General features: G+C 53.9%; 4 protein-coding genes across 4 annotated transcripts; all 4 read right to left on the reverse strand.

The window, feature by feature from the left end:
• Window positions 1–493: 493 nt before the first annotated feature.
• Window positions 494–1,821, reverse strand: CGGC5_v000339 (putative RNA-binding protein; the record flags this gene model as incomplete). The annotated part of the gene is made up of 2 exons (XM_032036926.1): window positions 518–520; window positions 577–1,821. The coding sequence occupies 2 exons, from the start codon at window positions 1,819–1,821 to the stop codon at window positions 518–520; spliced, it is 1,248 nt and encodes a 415-aa protein (XP_031884291.1).
• A 420-nt stretch (window positions 1,822–2,241) lies between these two features.
• On the reverse strand, window positions 2,242–2,766 carry CGGC5_v000340 (uncharacterized protein; the record flags this gene model as incomplete). Its single annotated transcript, XM_066150662.1, has 2 exons — window positions 2,242–2,289; window positions 2,599–2,766. 2 exons carry the CDS (start codon window positions 2,764–2,766, stop codon window positions 2,242–2,244), a joined length of 216 nt encoding a protein of 71 aa, XP_066009768.1.
• Window positions 2,767–14,671: 11,905 nt separating this feature from the next.
• On the reverse strand, window positions 14,672–15,792 carry plyA-0 (Pectate lyase A; the record flags this gene model as incomplete). Its single annotated transcript, XM_032036930.1, has 3 exons — window positions 14,672–14,808; window positions 14,863–15,268; window positions 15,325–15,792. The coding sequence occupies 3 exons, from the start codon at window positions 15,790–15,792 to the stop codon at window positions 14,672–14,674; spliced, it is 1,011 nt and encodes a 336-aa protein (XP_031884295.1).
• Window positions 15,793–17,148: 1,356 nt separating this feature from the next.
• CGGC5_v000342 (uncharacterized protein) lies at window positions 17,149–17,469 on the reverse strand (the record flags this gene model as incomplete). Its single annotated transcript, XM_032036931.1, has 1 exon — window positions 17,149–17,469. The coding sequence occupies one exon, from the start codon at window positions 17,467–17,469 to the stop codon at window positions 17,149–17,151; it is 321 nt and encodes a 106-aa protein (XP_031884287.1).
• Between the last annotated feature and the right edge of the window lie 96 nt (window positions 17,470–17,565).

Consider the following 17,565-nt stretch of genomic DNA (forward strand, 5'->3'; position numbering starts at 1 on the left):
ATTGTACTGCGACGACAGGAGCAAAGAACGAACGATGGCAGACAGGCTACAGTCACGCGCAGGAAGTGTCACAAGTACGCAAAACAGACAACGTGCAAGCAAACTGAAAAAAAGCTAGGAAATCTCTGTTGGGGGCGAGTGCCGTGTGTGGTAGACAAACAGAAGGGGCAACCGGGCCCGGGGAGCCCATCGAGACGATGATTCTCGAGACAAGCCCAGATGTCCAGAGATAACTAAAGCCGCAAAGCAAGCATGCATTGGTCGTTCTCGTGACGTCTGACAGTCGTGTCCGCTAACCGTATGCCTAAGATCAAAAGTCCAAAGAAATGTGTCATTCGCCCAGGTATCCATCGTGCAGCGTAAAAGTTCCAAGGCGGTGGGATGAACGAAAACGACGAAAGAAGTTCGAGTGTAAGCAACAAGACAGTCATGAGAGGTGTTTCGCTTTCTTTCCCGCGGCCATAAGGACGTCGATGGTAGGAATGAGGCCGCTCTAAAGGCCCATCAGACCGTCACTCTACTGCAGCACTTGATTAGAAACATAACACAGCAAATGACCTTTGGGGTTCGTCATACCTGAGGAGGGGCACCAGGAGGGCCCTGGGGTCCCGGGGGTCCGTGAGGGCCAGGAGCACCGAAGTGGGCAGGGCCGTAGGCACCGGGGCCGGGGGCGGGAGCGAAGTAGTGGGGCGGGGGAGGGGCAGGGCGGTAGGGAGTGCCGACGCCAGAGTTGTTCTGGCTACGGCCCCAGCTCAGACGAACGCGGGAGTTTCCGATAGGGTATCCCTGCATCTGGTTGATGGCCATCTCAGCAGCGTGGCGGTGGACGAACTGAACGAAACCGCAGCCCTTTCCGGGAGGGATCTTGACGTAGGTGATCTCGCCAAAGCCCTGGAAGAAGCTTCGGAGCTCGTCCTCAGTGACGTAGCCGGACAGGCCACCGACAAAGACGGTGGTGTTGTTGGGGTCAGTGAACTGGTTCATCTGCTGGCCAGGGGGGTTGTAGGGGGCTCCGTAAGCACCGCCGTACTGGGCAGGAGAAGGAACGCCGTAGAATCCTTGCTGGTGAGGAGGCAGACCAGGAGCCATCATCTGGTTGCCGTGGTGCTGGTAGGGACCGTGGTTGCGGTTCTTGGGGGTGGCAGTCGAGATACGCATGGGGCGGTTGCCGCAGTAAACTCCCTGCATCTCCACAAGAGCGCGCTGCTGGTCCTGCTCATCCGTGAAGCGGACGAATCCGTATCCGCGCGACTGTCCCGACATGGCATCCGTCATGATCTTAGCAGACTTGCAAGAGGGGAAGCGCGCCTGGAAGAGGGACACAAGAACGTATTCGTTGACCTCGGGGCCGAGGTCGCCGACGAAGATCGAGTACTCAGGACCGCGGTCGTCGCGACGGTCGTTGATACCGCCGCCGGACGCCCAGTTGAGCTTGAAGGCGCGGTTGGAGTTGGGAACGGGAGTTCCATTCAATTGAAGAGCCTTGCTGGCCGCATCGCTGGACGTGAACTCGACGAAGCAGTATCCAGCGTTGCCAGACGTCTTGTCGCGGATAACCTTGACGTTAACAGGCTCTCCAGTGGCAGTGAGAAAGACGCCCTTAATGAAGTTCTCGTCCATCCAGGGCTCGAGCTCGCCCATCCAGAGAGTGTTCTTATTCGCGTCGCCCTGGATGGGAGCCTGACCACCGGGGATCTCTCCAGATCCGTTGTTGCCGGGGAAGGGCATGCCACCAGAGACCGGGGTGCCGAAGCCGTCGCCGTTGGCGTTGGGGGGAGGTGCACCGTTGCCCTGAGCGGGGTTGTACGCGAGACCGTCCATGGTGAAGTCGTTCGAAACTGGTAGCAAAAAGGTCAGTCAAAGCTGTCCGTGTCGCCCTTAGCTGCGGGTTGGCTGACCTACAATTCGTGGATTGGAATGATAAGTCGTTACGAGGAATTCAAGCAGTGTTGCCGTCTTCCTTCAATAGATTGGGGTAGTTTTGAGAATCGAACAGAATGAACTGTATTCAGACGCAAAACCGATACTCCGAAAAGCACTTTGTGAAAAGTCGATTCTCTCAGACGCCAGCACGCCCCGTAGAAAAACGAAAGATCGAGATGTCTCGGGGTATTCGTGCCAAAAATGCTACAGCCGCCGATTAAGAACAAGCCCGAGCGATGCTTCGAATTCGACTTTTGGATCTCCTAGACTTGCGCCGGGTACCGGAAACCAAGAGATGCCGTGGCTAAACGTAACCTTTCACCGAAGATCCAGAAATGGGCCAAAGGAAGGATCCGAAATGGGAACCTGCGATTACGGTCAGCATCACCTGTCGGTCGTGTGTAGTCAGCGCGTCGCGGGCAGTCAGTCGGCAGTCGCAGTCGCATTCGATAGTCATGAGCCACGAAAATTGGCAGGCTCGGGTCGGGTGTTCAGCCACAGGGCTGATCATGCAGCAAGCTCAAGCCGAGCCCTGCGTGCGGCTCGCCCACCAAGCAGCCACGCCGGTCGCTGGCAGCATCGACCCGCACGTAGGCAGCTGCCATGAAGGCATTGCCCATTCCAATGCATTCTCGCGATTGCGCTTGCCGCATGCGCGTCTCGGTTGGCTCGTACTGGTCGTGGTGGTTGTAAATATTTTCTGCCGCAGTGAGACACGCCGAAGACATTGATCTCCGGCAGGGCCAGCACATCGTACGTCGGCAAGTAATCGAGAGACGCGACCACAGCTTTCCATCCGTTTGCAGCAGTTGCATGGCAGCTCGAGCTTTCGTAGTGACTCATGACGGTGCCTTGCGCTTTTCTCGATATTTTGCGGCAGCATAGTGCCGTCCAACATCTGTAACTCCCGCCACGCCGTATCAATCGTTGGGGTCGAGATGACAGCTGTCAGATGGTCATCCTCCATTACGCATAGCTGAATAATGCTGCTCTAAGGCGGGTAGGCGAGGTACAAAGGCGTGGTGGGCGGATCGTGAGCGGGGTACATAGGCGACGTGGCCATGGCCTGCGAGGGAGAGGCATCGAGTTACGTCGCCGTAGGCATTGCATCCGCCGGGCAATGCCATTCAGGTCGCGATGTTCAGCTCGAATGGAGTCGACGTTGGTTGGACGATCGACAGCCAACACCCAGGATGATCCACGACGCATGGAGGGGTCGTTCGATGCGCCCGAGACTGCAGTCCAAAGTCGGGCCCGGCCACTGTCGGGTGTGGCTCTGCCAATTCGAAGCATACGGCATCGAGTGCCTCGAGCAAAGGATTGCCGAAGATGCCGAAGACGGGAAAATCGGGCTCGAGGTCGATCTTTGCGACTGCGATTGCGACTGCGACGACGCGAAGGGGGGAATTGTCGAATAGGAGGAGGGACAAAGGAAGACGGAGAGGTGGACTTACTTTTGGGCGCCAACAAAAAGACTCTTTTTCCGGATAACCAGGAGAAACGTCGTGCGACTCGTAAGGGGAGGGGAAAGAGAAAGAGGGTATGGGGGGAGGATTACTGAAGAGTGATTTTTCTCTTGTGAAGATTTTTCGGGGGTTAAACGGCGAGGGGAGAAACCGACAAGGAACTTGCGCGCAGAGATTTTTTTTTTCCGTAGCTGTGAGGGCCGTGGACGTGGATCTCGCTCAGTCAGTGGTGACGTGAGGCCGGTCAGGGTAGTAAAAAAGCAGTGGCAGAGGCACGACTTTTGCAACCAAGACAATCGCTGAAAAGGATGCTTCGTTTTTTGCAAAAACCGCAGCACAACGCAGAGCAGCAGACGAGAGATCAGGCAGACGACGCGCAGACAGGCAGAGAGACAGCAGCAAGAGGGCAGAGAGGTGCAACTCTAAAGGAAAAGGGGAAGAAGGAGAAGAATGATGGAAGTGGGATGGGGAGGAGGTAAGAGTAATGGAGAAGGAGGGAGGGAAAGCTAGAGAAGAAGACAGACCGGGTTCTGGCGATGGGCGCGGCGGCGCTGTGCAGGCAGGTACCTACTCTACTGGACAGGACTGGGCTGCACCTACCAGCACCGGGACTGGCCATGGAGTGTGCGGATGGGGAAAGCCAAAGGGAAGGGGAAAGGGCCACACTACTTGCCCGCAGCAGCACAGGGAAAGTCCTAGGGAAGGCGCGACCTGAACTTTTTTAGGGGGGGCGTGTGATTCGTGACTTCTTACTCTTTGGATCTGGCACTGGCGTCGGGTGAGAAGGAGCAGACCCAGCCAGCGCAGGCAGGGCAGGCAGGCAGGTACTGGAGTATGAGTATGGTGGGTGGTGTGAGTCTGTTCGTTCACTGGTGTGGAAGGGAGGGAGAGACCTCCCAGACAAGGTAGGTGGGTAGGTAGGCACATGCCCCCGGCGAGGAGGGCGGAAAGGTACCTGCCTTCCTTGCAGTGCGTTGAGGCTACTTCCTTCTTTTTAGAGATGCGTTGGTTAAGGTACCTTACTTCCATAGCTGATATCCATTTCCCGTCTCATTCCTTCCTCACCTCAACTCTACATTGCAGGCAGCGTGCATGTCGTAAAGATGCAATAGAATCCTCGCGGAGATGCAGCTACAACAAATCACTGCCTCTACGTTTCTGCACTTTAAGCCCATTCCAAACGTACGCCGTATATGCTGACCAAGGTACCTCGAGGCAGAAGGTCCCGGTAAGGTACATCGGATCAAATACACACAGGCACACTCCGCGGCGACGGAGCCTCCAAGTGGGGCACATCGAGCGTACGGAGTACCTTACGTACATTTTGCCTGCTCGCCTTGCGCCGCGCCTTACCAGCTGTAGATAGCGCGCAGATGGCCATCCAAGAAAATGCGAAAGAAAAGCATTAGAACCAAGATACGGCGCATCGAATGAGTGGGGCCCTGGTGGTGGACAGTGGATGTCGATGCCGTGCGTTCAGAGCATCCGAGTCTGGGCGAACAGTGGCTGCGCCAGTCAAGAAACGAAACCAACCCGAGCAAGGCACGGCATCTTTAAAGGCCACGCCGGCAGACGACGGCCTGCGACCACGTCCAGCATGGCGGCTGACTGAGTTCCTGGGTCAGTCAGGTACGTGCGCCGAGCCGACTCCAAGGACTGCTCAGTCGCTTTTTTTTTTTTCTCCCTCCTTGTCACGGCCTCAGGCTTCCGAATCTTGGGGGAGCTCTGAGACAGATCTTCGGATAAGAAATGGATACACAGGATACGGGAACCGGTGGTCGACTTGCGAAGCACTGATCAGAGTCAAGCAAGTGCCAACGTCCGGTTAGTTCTCTGATGCGAGAGGCAGGCAGGCAATCCAGGTTAATGACAGGAAGATGCAGGCAGGTGCAGGAAAGTGCAGTCTTGGGAGCAGGTGAAAACGCAAGCCCGTCTGGTGGTACGAAGAGAAAGAGACGGTCTGCGGGTGTTCCTCCCTCTCCAGGTGGTACCTGCCGCACATGTCCTTCCCGCAATTCTACGACTGCCGATTGGAAGATGACAGGCAGCTGCCAATAGAACCTGGAAGGAAGGAAGGGAGGGAGATGCATTTCGTGCATTTCGTGCATCTCGGGCCTGGCCTTGCTTTCCTTCCTTACTACCTGTCTAAGGTAGGTATTCTTGGAAATGGCCTCACTCACTCCCGCCCTCCCGTCCTCACTCGACAGGGCTCCTCAAAAGACGGACATGGGACACTACCTGCCGACCCAGATGGCAGGCCGATAGACCACAACCCAGCCAGCCGGCAGCAAGACAATTCCCATAAAAAGGTCAAAACAAAGCCGCTGTTGTCCGTCGGCGACTGTGCGCTCTTGGCGTGGCATGGAGCTGCTGTCCTGACAAGCATCACACACAGGTCACCCCCATGGATCCCGGCATCGTCTCCTCGCGTCCCCCGTCTGCCTGAAAACCTTGTTGCTGTCTCTTTTTATTGATTTCTTGTTGCTGCTGGCAGCTGTAGCTCAAGCTGTGGCTCTGGCTCCATATTGCGCAGTCTTCTTGCTCCAATCCCCAACCCTCAGCTCTCCGCAGGCGTGGATGCGGCGGCGGTCCATGACCATCACGGTCCAGCCTCCATTTGCTTGTCACCGCGCCCAAGAATGCAGAGGTTGTTGTGCATCGAAGCTCATTTCGCAGCAGCCCAAAGAGACGGTAGGGCATTTGAGGGTAGGGCAATCCTCCGGGCAGATCATACGGGGGCGGGAGAGACACGCTAACCAGAAAGTGCTGCTGCCCTGCCCTACTTATTCGTAGTTGCTCAGGTACCTACTTATTATGTGCGAATACCAACTCACCTTATTACTTTCGCTGGTATTCGTTTAAATACATCGACTCCTTCCCAACTCTGCCTGAGCTCGAGGGGTGGCTCCAGCGGCATCTCCGGTACGTACCGATCTGAACGCGAAATGGCGTCACGGAAGGAGAGGGGGGAGGGGGCGTGCCCAAGGGGGAGGGGCTCCTTCCCTGCAGCTGGGAGTCGGCCTATCGGCTCTTTCCTAAGGCACTGCACGGGAGGAAAGGTACGCACGCAGCTGCCACTCGCTTGGCTTCCTTTACTGAGAAGCTCCGAGGGGGCTCCAAATCACCACCTGCTCACCTGGTTGCCAACTCACGATACTGCTGCGCGCACGCAACCTGCACTCGACATTGACGCTGTCGACGCTGTCAAAGATGCATAGACTGCGTTATAGCATCGACCAGCCGCCAGATCAATCATTTTCGCAGCTACTCATTCCCGTCACGATACTCTTCCCGCCATACCGTCGCGTCACATCCAATCCTCCAGGCCTCCCATCAACCCATCCTCAACCTCAACATCTGCACCTCTCGCCATCATTCCCTGCACTGCAAACCAGCTGCCCCATACGATGCTTGCTTTTACTTCGGGCGACACGATAACCCCTTCGCTATCTTCGCCGTATCCAGCTGTCAAGGGCCTCATCGGCCCGGCAATCCCAGTTGCGAACGCGGTCATTCTGGTCACCATTCCAGATGATGTCCATTGATCGGGTCCTTCCCGCTCACATGTCTCTCTCTAATTAAGCACCGGCTGCCGAACAACCACCACCAGAGATGGGATGGCGGGCACGCCAGGCGAAGACGGGCAACTTGCATTTGAGACACGGCCTCCTCTCATTTCTTTTTCCTGCCACTGGCCTCCTCCACGCGAACCCCTCGTGGACTCCGAAAAGCGTCGGCCAGCCTCCTGGTCCGTCTTGAGTTGAGCTTGTCCATCTCGAGGAATCGACGTCGAGTCGCCAGAGGCAAGTGAAGGGTCATCCGTGTGACATGTCGTGCTATTAACCTTTACTGCAGCTGCTATCAAACTCGTGCCTCGCTAGCCGATTGTGCGCGCACCACGTTTCGAAACGCCGCAACAGTGTCAACGCAACTCAAACAAGTCATGAGCACCACTCCCACGGTCCAGGTGTTTTCTCGCTTCATCTGTGCTGCCAACAAAACACCCGACTCACTTGCTACTGCAACTGCCGTGCACTCTCTCTCTCTCTCTCTCTCTCTGCCATTCATCCATGGCCTCGTCTCCATCGTATCGGGGTCAGCGACACGCCCGAGGACAACGTGGCATCGACTTGCCTCGATATCGGACCTCTCCTCCGCGGTTCTTTCCCCTGTCCCGCTCATCACCGACGAACCCGGAGCCGGTGGACGATGTCTGCCCGACGAGACAACCCTGATTACAGAAAAGACACGTCAATTCTTTCTCCCCTTCCTCCTTTCGAAAAGCCATGGCTTCCTTGCCCAGAGGAGCGCGCTCGGATTGGCAACTGGTCTATAGCAGACGTCGATATTGCCTCTCCCTGGTCCCTCTCCTGAACAGGACACCCCTGGCTTTCAGATGACGTTGTCAGCGCCATCGGTCATCTGTATTTTTCAACTTCTCCCTCTGGGCACGCCGAAGCACCGGATCGCTTCTGAAAACCCTGTCTACCAGGGCTGAATAGCGCCGGCCCCTCCATTACGAGTGCTGGTTAAAGTGTTTTCGCGTCTCCATGACACGCTGTGTTTTCGGCATCTAGGGGACGCGTTTATTGCAAGGCGACGGTCCGGACGGGCCAACACTCTGCCGCACACGCGGTGCCGACAGCGCTGCCTTTCCCCTGTCGGCTCAGCGCCCGAGCGGCGCGCCCAGGCGGTGATCCTCTAACTTGACTGAGTACAGGGCGCGCCGTCGACAACTAATCTGCCAGCCGGGCAAGCCGGCCCAGCCCGGAAGATCCTCAAGCATCTCCCATTATGCCAAACAAATGTTAGGCAAATCTTTCATTGCCAAAGGCGACATTGTGCTCGACTTGTTCAATGTCTGAGATGTCTTGCCCTTATGTGAGGCCTTGCCAGAGCGGCATAGGAAGGAAAACCATTATGTGTTCTCATTCGCGAGCTGCTGGCTTGTGGACGAATCATGGCCTCGACAGGTCTTTGATCGAGAAATGAAATCATTCGACCGGGGTGGAGGGGGGTGTCTACAAAAAGGAGAATTCCCACTGCTACCGTGGATCGAAGTGTGGAAAAGAGTTAGATCTCTGGCCTTTTTTTTTCTCCCTCGCTTTTAACTGGCCACCAGGTTGGCTCGCTCCAATGGCCTAGCCTCTCGGGCCTCAGAGGCGGCCCTCCTCAGTGGCATTCGGCCTGCCATCACAAGCTGCGACGGTTATCCTGTTGGGCTTCACACATTTGCCTGTATGGGGTAAATGCTATCGCCAGTCGAAAATTCGTGGCAGCGAATAGTGCCTTTGGACGACTTGAGTTTTGCCGTTTCTTCTGCGTCCCACGACGAAGGTCCGGCATAATCTCACCCGCGTTTTCATCTCCGGCCGTTTCTTCAGGGGCCCTTTCAGAGCTGAGAAGCCCTTGTCTGGGCATTTTTGTCCTGTGCACGGACACAAGTTCTTGCCAGCATCCGGTTGTGATACAAGAAATCTGCTGTCAGTCGAATGGTCTTCTACTACTGTCATCGCCGACAATAAGCTCTACCGTCTGGCCCTGAAAAGCCACAAACGCATCGATCACCGCCTGCGTGCCTCCTCGAAATAACATGCTTCCGGAGCCCGGAATGGCCAACATTCTGACCATGTACATCAAGTCCACTGGGTACATTAGCCTCGATGCTAGTCCCAAAGTCAGGCTCTCATCAGACACCGGACTGACTTGCGTCCTCAGCAGCATTTTGGAGCTAGCAAGGTTGGGCTTGTCTCATCCGCATACTGTCAAGACGAATCACCAGCTGTCTTTTTCAATTCCACAAAGCTCGCGAATGCACGTCTTCCCTGATCCAGAACCTGCAATGCAGCACTGGATTCCGACAGTGCGTTCGCCTACTGCTACGAGGTGGGTTGGGCGGCAGCTTGAGCCGTCTTTCTGAGCATTACACACTACTTGGCCAGCGAAAAGCTTCTCGAAGCCGTCCTCGCTGACACGCGGCTTTGCCCTCAGCTGTCGTCCGATAACGAGGGTTGCAGCGCCTGGTGAGAAGCAATCTCCGTTCCCCTCAGCGCACCCCGTCGCAGCATTCCCATAATTTTTTTTGCAACTCTCCCGGTCCACCCAAAATCTTGGAAGCCAATCTGAGCGACAAGGCCGTATCTGAAGTCGGGAGGTCGAGTCGCCATACTCTGGGGAAAGGACCACGTTGATCGACGACACCCCTGCCCTGCTGACCTGAGCCGTCCGGAGTCCTCGTTCAACAGCTCCGTTCACCATTGCCGCGTCGCAAACATCCCGTCCGTCCGCGGTAATGTGCCAGGTTCCTCGGCCTCCTGCTCCCCCGTGCCCGGTGCGATGTTCCACGGCCACTCGTCCGCCGCAACCTGACTCGGCTATGAAACCTTCTTGTTCGAACTCGCCAGGTCACCTTCTATCATCTACCCGCATGCACCTCGACGATGAACGGCAGAGTTTGGGGAGCGTGGGAGCCTCCCGTTCGTTTGCAAATTTGTCGTCTGGGCAGACCTTTGGCCTTACCCTTTTGGCCTTTTGGGTAGCGAGCTCAGCACAGGTACTTTTCCGTACCGGTCAGGGCGTACATTTAGCGACAACCCACTCTTGACTCATGTCTCCGGTTTTTAGGCGGAACACTGTCTGTTATTCCCTCATGGCCTCACGGGGCACATTATTGCACGCTGAGAACAGTGCCGGGAGCTGTCACCTCTGCGCGGCTTCAGTTTGCCAACAGCAATAGGATGTTGGTTGCCTCTCGTAGTAAGGCATTACACTCACTGCCGTGGCGTATTCCAGGCAGATTGATCGCGCAGTGCATCACGATCCACTGTTCATCAGTACGCCACGCTCCAGCATGTTGATTCAGACCTTAAGCAGCTCTTCGTCGTCGATCCTATCTCCAAGATGAGCTTGTGTTAAATCGGATGTTGCGAGTTGACCAATCCCAAGCTGCGGTTGGATCTCAAAAGTCGCCCCTGTCCTTTTGCTGTCCTCCGGGGACAGCAAGGAAGGGGCCCGAACGCCAGATGTAGTCCCCGGGAGGTTGTGGGATTCCTACCCGGACGGCACGACGTCCAAGATGGTTAGAAATATTCCGTTTTTGGACATTTATCGGTGAGTCGGGTAGCTGAACCTTAAGTGTGAGTTTTGGGCAGCCGCCACTGAGATTCTGGCATCTCTTATGTACATGGAGAGTTTGTCATGTGAACCTAGGTGCGGGGATAGGCGTGTTGAGATCAATGGTGAGGCTCGACTTCCTGCAGGCTCTGGTTCACGCTGGCCACTGGATTCATTGGAGGGATCATCTCTGCGCCGATACGACCGCGCGAGTCGACTGCACTCGGCCGACGTCGGATGGCTAAGGAGCCACGGGAGCCTGAGGTCGCAATAATTCCTCCTTGAAAGTCTCGGGGAGGTGGTAACGTTCGCCGCGCTTACGGGCTTAGCGCACCGGTCTCCGGCCGCCGTCAGCACCAAGGCCTGCCGGCGTTGCGACTTTCCACTTCAGAAGTTCAGATGGCTAACAGTAATCACATGCAGTCGGGTAGGCATCTTTCCTGACGCAGAAATTGGTCGTTGTTACATAGTACTTTGGCGTCTGCAGTGGAACTCTCCAGCTGCATGTGAAGCCAATTTCCGAGGCGAATGTGTTGGCCTTTTTGATATGCCGCCTCAAAGTCAATCGAAACACATTGGCGCGTTGCATTCCAGGTGGGGTGTCCTTCAACCCAGGGGGCTGATATGTCAGGGTTTGATATAGTTCATCGTGAGGACCGTCGCGTGTGCGAGCTGAAAGATTTTCTCGCAAGTATCCGGGATGGCCTTCTCCATCTCGGCGAGTTTGTTGCCTTGTTTGGGGCGAAGTTGAAAGGGTTCGTGTGAGTGGGTTGTGGCTTAACCGGCGGGAGGACAGATACGAAGTTTGCGGGTAAGAAAAGGTTGAGTTGAGGTAATGTGGGATGTTGTTGGGACTGACAACCTTTTTAGACTTGCGGACCGAATGACTTGTGTATGTGTGGGAGAGATGAGAAAAGAGATGGAGGGGAAGTGGTGATAGAGAGAAAAGGACGAACGGGATGATCTCTGTCTCTCTTTTGTCTTCCTCATTTTTCCGTCTCATGTGTGTTGCAGTTGAAGGTTTTGTTGTGCCGTAGAGATGTATGTGTGTGAGTGGGCTCTCTTTTGTGGTTTGTTTCGTCTGAAGAGGGTGTGTTGGTTGTTCGGGGAGATGTCGGCATCTGCTGTGGTTTGTGGTAGCTGTGAAGGGGGTTGGAACTCTGAGGTCGGATGAATCCGCTTTCTTGACGTCGGGCTATTAGTAAGTCAGTAGTTGTTGGACTGGAGGCTAACTGGGAGGATACTGGGAGTGGACGGGATGGGTGTATGGGGAGTTCGGAGGTTGATTGGAGTTTGTCCGCGGGTGTGTTTGATTGATTCATTTGTTGAAAGTGAAGGTTTGGCTGGTTGGTCGGACGGAGAGATGAGGGGAGTGAAAGCTCCGTTGTGGTGTTCAGCTGGGGTAGTTTGTGTCCACGTGCCGATATTGGCGGCTGAGATATCGTGACTGGAGGGGCTGAGGCGGGGTATAAGAAGCGTTATGTGCTGTGGGATTAACCTGGGCCAGCCCGCGAAACCAGCGAGCCACAATATCCCTTTCCGTCGCTTGCTTGAGCAGAGAGCTGGGCGGGATTTGCTTCCTGTCAAAGCGTTTGTGACAGCCGAGATAAAATTTATTAATGGCAATCTTCAATCGTCGTCTGGAATCATCCTCGGCAGTGTAGACGAACGTATTCAGGAGAACACGAAGCGGACGAGACGGTTCTGTGCGACTTTCGAGTGTAAGACACTCCACTTCTGATGCACAAGTTTGGTCATGACATGCCTGGGGGAGCTTCGGTTATCGCAACCTGGCACACTAACAAACGATTTGGGTTCTCTCAAGAATCCCCATCCTTGGATCTGGTGACATGCTTTTTGTATTCATTTTGTGCTGCTCACCATGCCGATGTAGGTACTGCAGTTCGATTTGTGTCATTGTCGGGGTTGGGAGTCTACTCAGACGGTTCGGTGAAGCGGCTCTGATGGGAACCCGTGCACGGAGGTGTGCGGAAGCTCGTGGTCTTGTCGACTCGGTGCTGAAGGCGACGTATATAAGGTGTGTGATATTTCCGGTGTGGAGATTGTTGCGAGGAACGCAGCAATGTAAACGCAGAGACCGAAATTGGCACCATACTCAGTCCCTCCTCGGTCCACAGAGCCGTATGAATATGTGACGCATCCTAGGTGGTCATCTGCATGATACCTCTGGAGTGAGCTCTTCCTCGGCCACGAAAGTTGTTCCCGTCTCGCACCCACGTCCTGAAAGTATTGGTACGCGTATTGAAAGATAGAAATTGTGCCACCACAGGCTGAGGTCTCGATCCGAGGCGGGGAGATGGCTGAAAGGTTTCCAGCCAGCCGTAGCCCGGGAATTTGACTGTTGATCGAGTCACTGCCTCCCCCCCTCCTTATCAACTCGCCAATTACATCATTGGATTCCTGCTGATGCCTTCATATCGAAGAGAATTATGGAGACTTTGTAGTGCTGGCAGATGGGACTTTCCCCAGCATCGATTTGGTTCGGTCTCTTAGATATACGACTCCGAAGGAGTGGTCTACTTTGCCACCATTGACAGGAGAGACATGATTTTTTCGCAATCACAATGGTTGCAAACTATATCGTCATTACCTTGGTCAAGCTGTCATGGAGAAGACAGGGTAAACAGGTTGGTACTGTGATACCAGACGAAACTATGAGCACCGTTTGTAGGGTATATTTGTCCTAATGATCTGAGAGAAGAATCACTGATGGATGGAGAATACTCGTCACAACATATTGGGGTTGGTTTCTGACGTTGTCTGCTGAATGATTTGATCAATGATTACTTGAGGCCCCTTTTCTGCCAAATTAAATGAGGAAACATCGAGGCAGATTGTGTTGCGAGGTAAGAGTAAGAGCCGTTAGAAGTATTTAATTTATACGAGAATGACGAGATCGCTGTACAAGGCGAGGCGCTGGTGAGATGTGTATAAATATCCAAGGCACCTGTTGTGAACTCGTCTTCTCAATAATGTGTTTACTGCCGTGGTTGCCTTTCTGTTTTGAGTCGGAGACCAAGCTCTTGATTCCATGACGACTTTGTATCCGGAAATGAAGGCCACAAGTTCAAGTTCCTCCACGATATTTTGGTCTGGCGTGATCTTCTGGCGTGCATCATCTAAGCCTTATGTGGATTCAAATAACCCAAGGGCAAACACATACGCCGATAGGAACTTAATGTTAATTATTCATTCACGCGCGTCATCCCCAGCCCCTGATTATGATGGTTGACTACAAGTATTATCGTCGGCGCACGCGTTCCCAATTGTCGGGTGTATTATGAAACGTGGGCTCCAGATTAGAGACTCAATACATAGTACCTTACCAGCAGAACATTAATCTCATTCACTGAAAGACATGAGTATGGCATTACGAAGGCCCTGAGTGTTTGGCGTATAACATCAAAAGATGGAAGAATGAGGTTGTTTTGATATAAGGTCAGTGTGTTGAAGCACGTGCTTTACATTATGAAGGTTTGTCTATATAATAGGAAGACAGGAAATCTAGTGTAGGTTCAAAAATGGAGTCATTGTCTTGGTGGCGATTGTGAAGCCATATGCGTGAGCCCTGCCCTTTGAAGATGGTCAACAACACCGGCTGGTGATTTCAGAGGTTCCTGCCCTACTTCTGCTATTAAACTTTCAAGGTATCTGCAGCTTCTATCAGCTGAGCTTTATTTGTAACCCCATACGCCAGGGACACAAGCGGCTAGAGATGAATTCGACTTCGTTCACACAATTCGCGGTGTGATGCTGTTACACAACACGTATTCCTGTTAGTGCTTCATGCGGATATTTGGCCAGAACTTCAAAGTTGACCGGCGATTCTGTTTTGCCGTTTGAGGAAGTATGTTTGAAATTGGTTGGATTGATATAGATCGTCTTTTGTGAGACTATTGGCTTTGATTGATGACGAATCAGCTTGTATCACAAAAGCCCGAAATGTGTCGGACGCACCTGAAGAATCTAAAAGAATCGCCAATGAAAGAGGCAGTTGCTTGGTATACGGGAAAGAGTCTACTTGGTGATTAATTACTGTTTAAGTATTTATGGTGGGAGGCAGAAACACCGAATCCGACCCGTATCCTTCTTGCCTGAGAATTATTCCAACCCCATGGTCGAGGGCTCTCCCATTCACACACAACCACCTACACCCTACCAACACCAGCACCAATCTTGACGATAGAGGCTACGAGTGGCAAAGGGGTAAGTTTGAACTTATAAGGCGCCTTGTAAAAGTCGCCCTTCTGTGTGATGTTGACACCAGCCTTGCCCCAGTCGTTGGCTATCACAGAACATTTAGCATATCTCATGACATACAGCAGATGTGACAACTTACGAGCCCCAAGGTTGGCAAACCCATCCAACTCCTCATCCCCACATGTACACGTATTTGGCGAGTCGTCAGGAATGACCAGTCCATACGTGCTGAGCGCCTCGCGCGTGTTCCCGCGGAAGACGTTGCCCTCAACGAGGACCTGATTGTCGGAGCGCGAGTGGATGGCCTGATAGAGAAAGTCCTCGTACAGGTTGTTGTAGATGTGCTGGCGGCCGAAGCGCCCCGCGGGGCCGCGCGTGCCCTCGTTGCGCCAGTGGTTGTGGTGGTAAGTGACGTGCAGGTGGCCCGAGTCGAGGTCGCGGAAGGTGGCGTCGTTGCCGACCAGCGAGGACTTCCAGTGGTCGTGGAAGTAGTTCCAGGAGACGGTGATCCAGTCTGAAGCGCGGATGATATCGACCTGGCCGTCCTGTGAGTTTGTGAGTTAGTATCTGCTGCGGGTATAGAAGTTCCGCCATGACTTACGTAGAAATCAGGGCCTTTGCTGATGTCTGAGGTGAACTCGTTGTGGTCCACCCACACGCGCGTCGAGTTTCGGATTGTGATGCAGTCGTTGTCCAGGATGTGGCTGATCTTCAAGTTCTGCAGGATCACGTTGGTCGAGTTGAACACGTCGACGCCCTTGCCGGTGATGTGTGCCGTGGTTTTGTACCCGACAAGGCTCTTGTTGGAGCCAACCTTGAGCCGCGCGGGTAGCTCGAGAGAGCCCTTCAAGACGACGATTCTGGGATCAGCGCCGGCAACGGCGGTCTGGAGCTCCGGAATGGTGGAGACGGTGACTGTTGGGCCGCCCTTGCCGCCGGTGGTCTTGCCGAGGGGGTTGTCTTTGGCGTAGCCCTCGACGTCCCAGGAGGCGATACCGAGCCAGTCGAGGGGGTTCCCGGCGACCAGGCCTGCGAAGGCGCAGAGTATGGTTTTTGCTGTCAGCCTCATTATGACTTAGACGCGATGACTTGAACAATACACCAGAAATGACAGAGCGTGGAGAGACAGGGGAAGACGGGGACAATCTTCAGGATACTATTTATACACAAACATAGATACAACTCTACCATGCCGCAGTCATCACATCCGATCTCGGTCAACGGAAGCTCTTCAATTCGGGTTCCCCTCTCCTTGCTTTCTTTTTTGCAACATCATCACATCTAATGGCCCCATGCGGAGAACCCTGTCCGATTCGCGTCGTGCATCGCCAATGATTGCCATCAGACCCGCTGCTTCGGGATCTTGGCAAAAATACCGCCAGGAAGCGATTGCGCCAAGGACCGGCTAATGAAGACAGCCTTCTCAGGAGTGGTGGAATTTTGGTGATCCGTATGGATGGGCGGATGGGCGAATGCAGAAGATATTTGGGTGAAGAGAATGCGCTTGGTCGCAGCCAAGAGGGATGGGTGATTTGGGAGTGACACGCGAGATGGCGAGATGTTTTGCTTTCCGCGTGGTATTCACGTTTTTCGTGGGTTCCGGATGGGTGTATTCGCGTACATGTGAGGTGTGACAGAGGCTGCAGGAGCATTTAATTTCTGGGCGAAAGATGGTGCCCTGGTTTACAAAGGAGAAGGGCCATGCTGTAGCTAGGAAAGGAAGGTCGAAAAGGTCACAATCCGAAGTCGATAGACCCTGGAGTTTGCGCTGCAGCGTTGCATCGTCGGGTCGGGGGAAAATAAGCTCATGAACGGGGTGACGTTCCGGGAAGTCAAATAAACAAACACCACTCGTTGCAACAGACTAAGTTTTGATAGCGGTTGGTTTGCCACTACCAATTGTTTGGGGATATGAGAAGGGACGATGAAGCAATGCTTCGTTCTACTCGTGTTAAAATGTTGGGAGGAGAATTCGAGAAATGGGTTAACTGGGAAACTCCTCATTCTGGCTCCCATTAGGGCATACCCATGTCATAGTAGTACAGGGCCTCGACCTACAATTGCGAACAGACGCGTATTGGCCAAGCCTTGTGGCGTTGGGCCAACTCCCAGGGCCAGAACGCCAACCGGAGAAGTGATTGTATTATTCCATGAACCATCTCGTCCGCGTCTTCGGGAGCACGATATGCGGGAATAGTGCGGGACGACAATCTGAACTTTGTCTAATTGAGCGTGAATGAAGGCAAAATAGATCTAAGTGTAGCTGGATGAATAATCCGGAGAAGCCTCATTATGTTTTGAAGCTACCTAGGCACGCGTGATCATCGTGCAATACCTAATCCCCTCTCCCCGGTTGAGCACCCCGCTCGAACATTTAAAGCCTCGTATCCCAGCACCCGACATTCGGGAAACCATCTTTGTCTGCTTATTCATGCAAAACCTCGCCGGTGAGGAAGATAGGCTCCTTGTTTGAGAAGTTGGAAACATCGCCCATGATCTCCCCAACCTCCGGGCCTCCAAAAGCCGTCTTGATCTGCTCCAAGTTGTCCCAGTACACGACCGAACCGAATGCGTACAACGGCTTGGCTCCATCTGCTCCAGGCTGGAATTTCGTTACGGACCAAGACTTGACGCCGTACTTACCCCATCTCTCCTGGATCAGGGGCATGTGTTTGGTGACGTAGTACTCGATGTCGTACTGGGCATCGTCGTCGTTGGGGAATACGACGGTGATTGTGATGGTCATTGTGATTGTTGGTGGCTATTTATGAATGAAAGCTGTCTTTGAATGGAGGTCGGAATGCTGTTGGAAAAGCACAAGAAGTGAAGGCGATCGTTGTCA

This window comes from Colletotrichum fructicola (genome assembly GCF_000319635.2).
Source record: "Colletotrichum fructicola Nara gc5 chromosome Unknown KSG_Nara_v1_contig01, whole genome shotgun sequence".
Classification (NCBI taxonomy): Eukaryota; Fungi; Ascomycota; class Sordariomycetes; order Glomerellales; family Glomerellaceae; genus Colletotrichum; species Colletotrichum fructicola.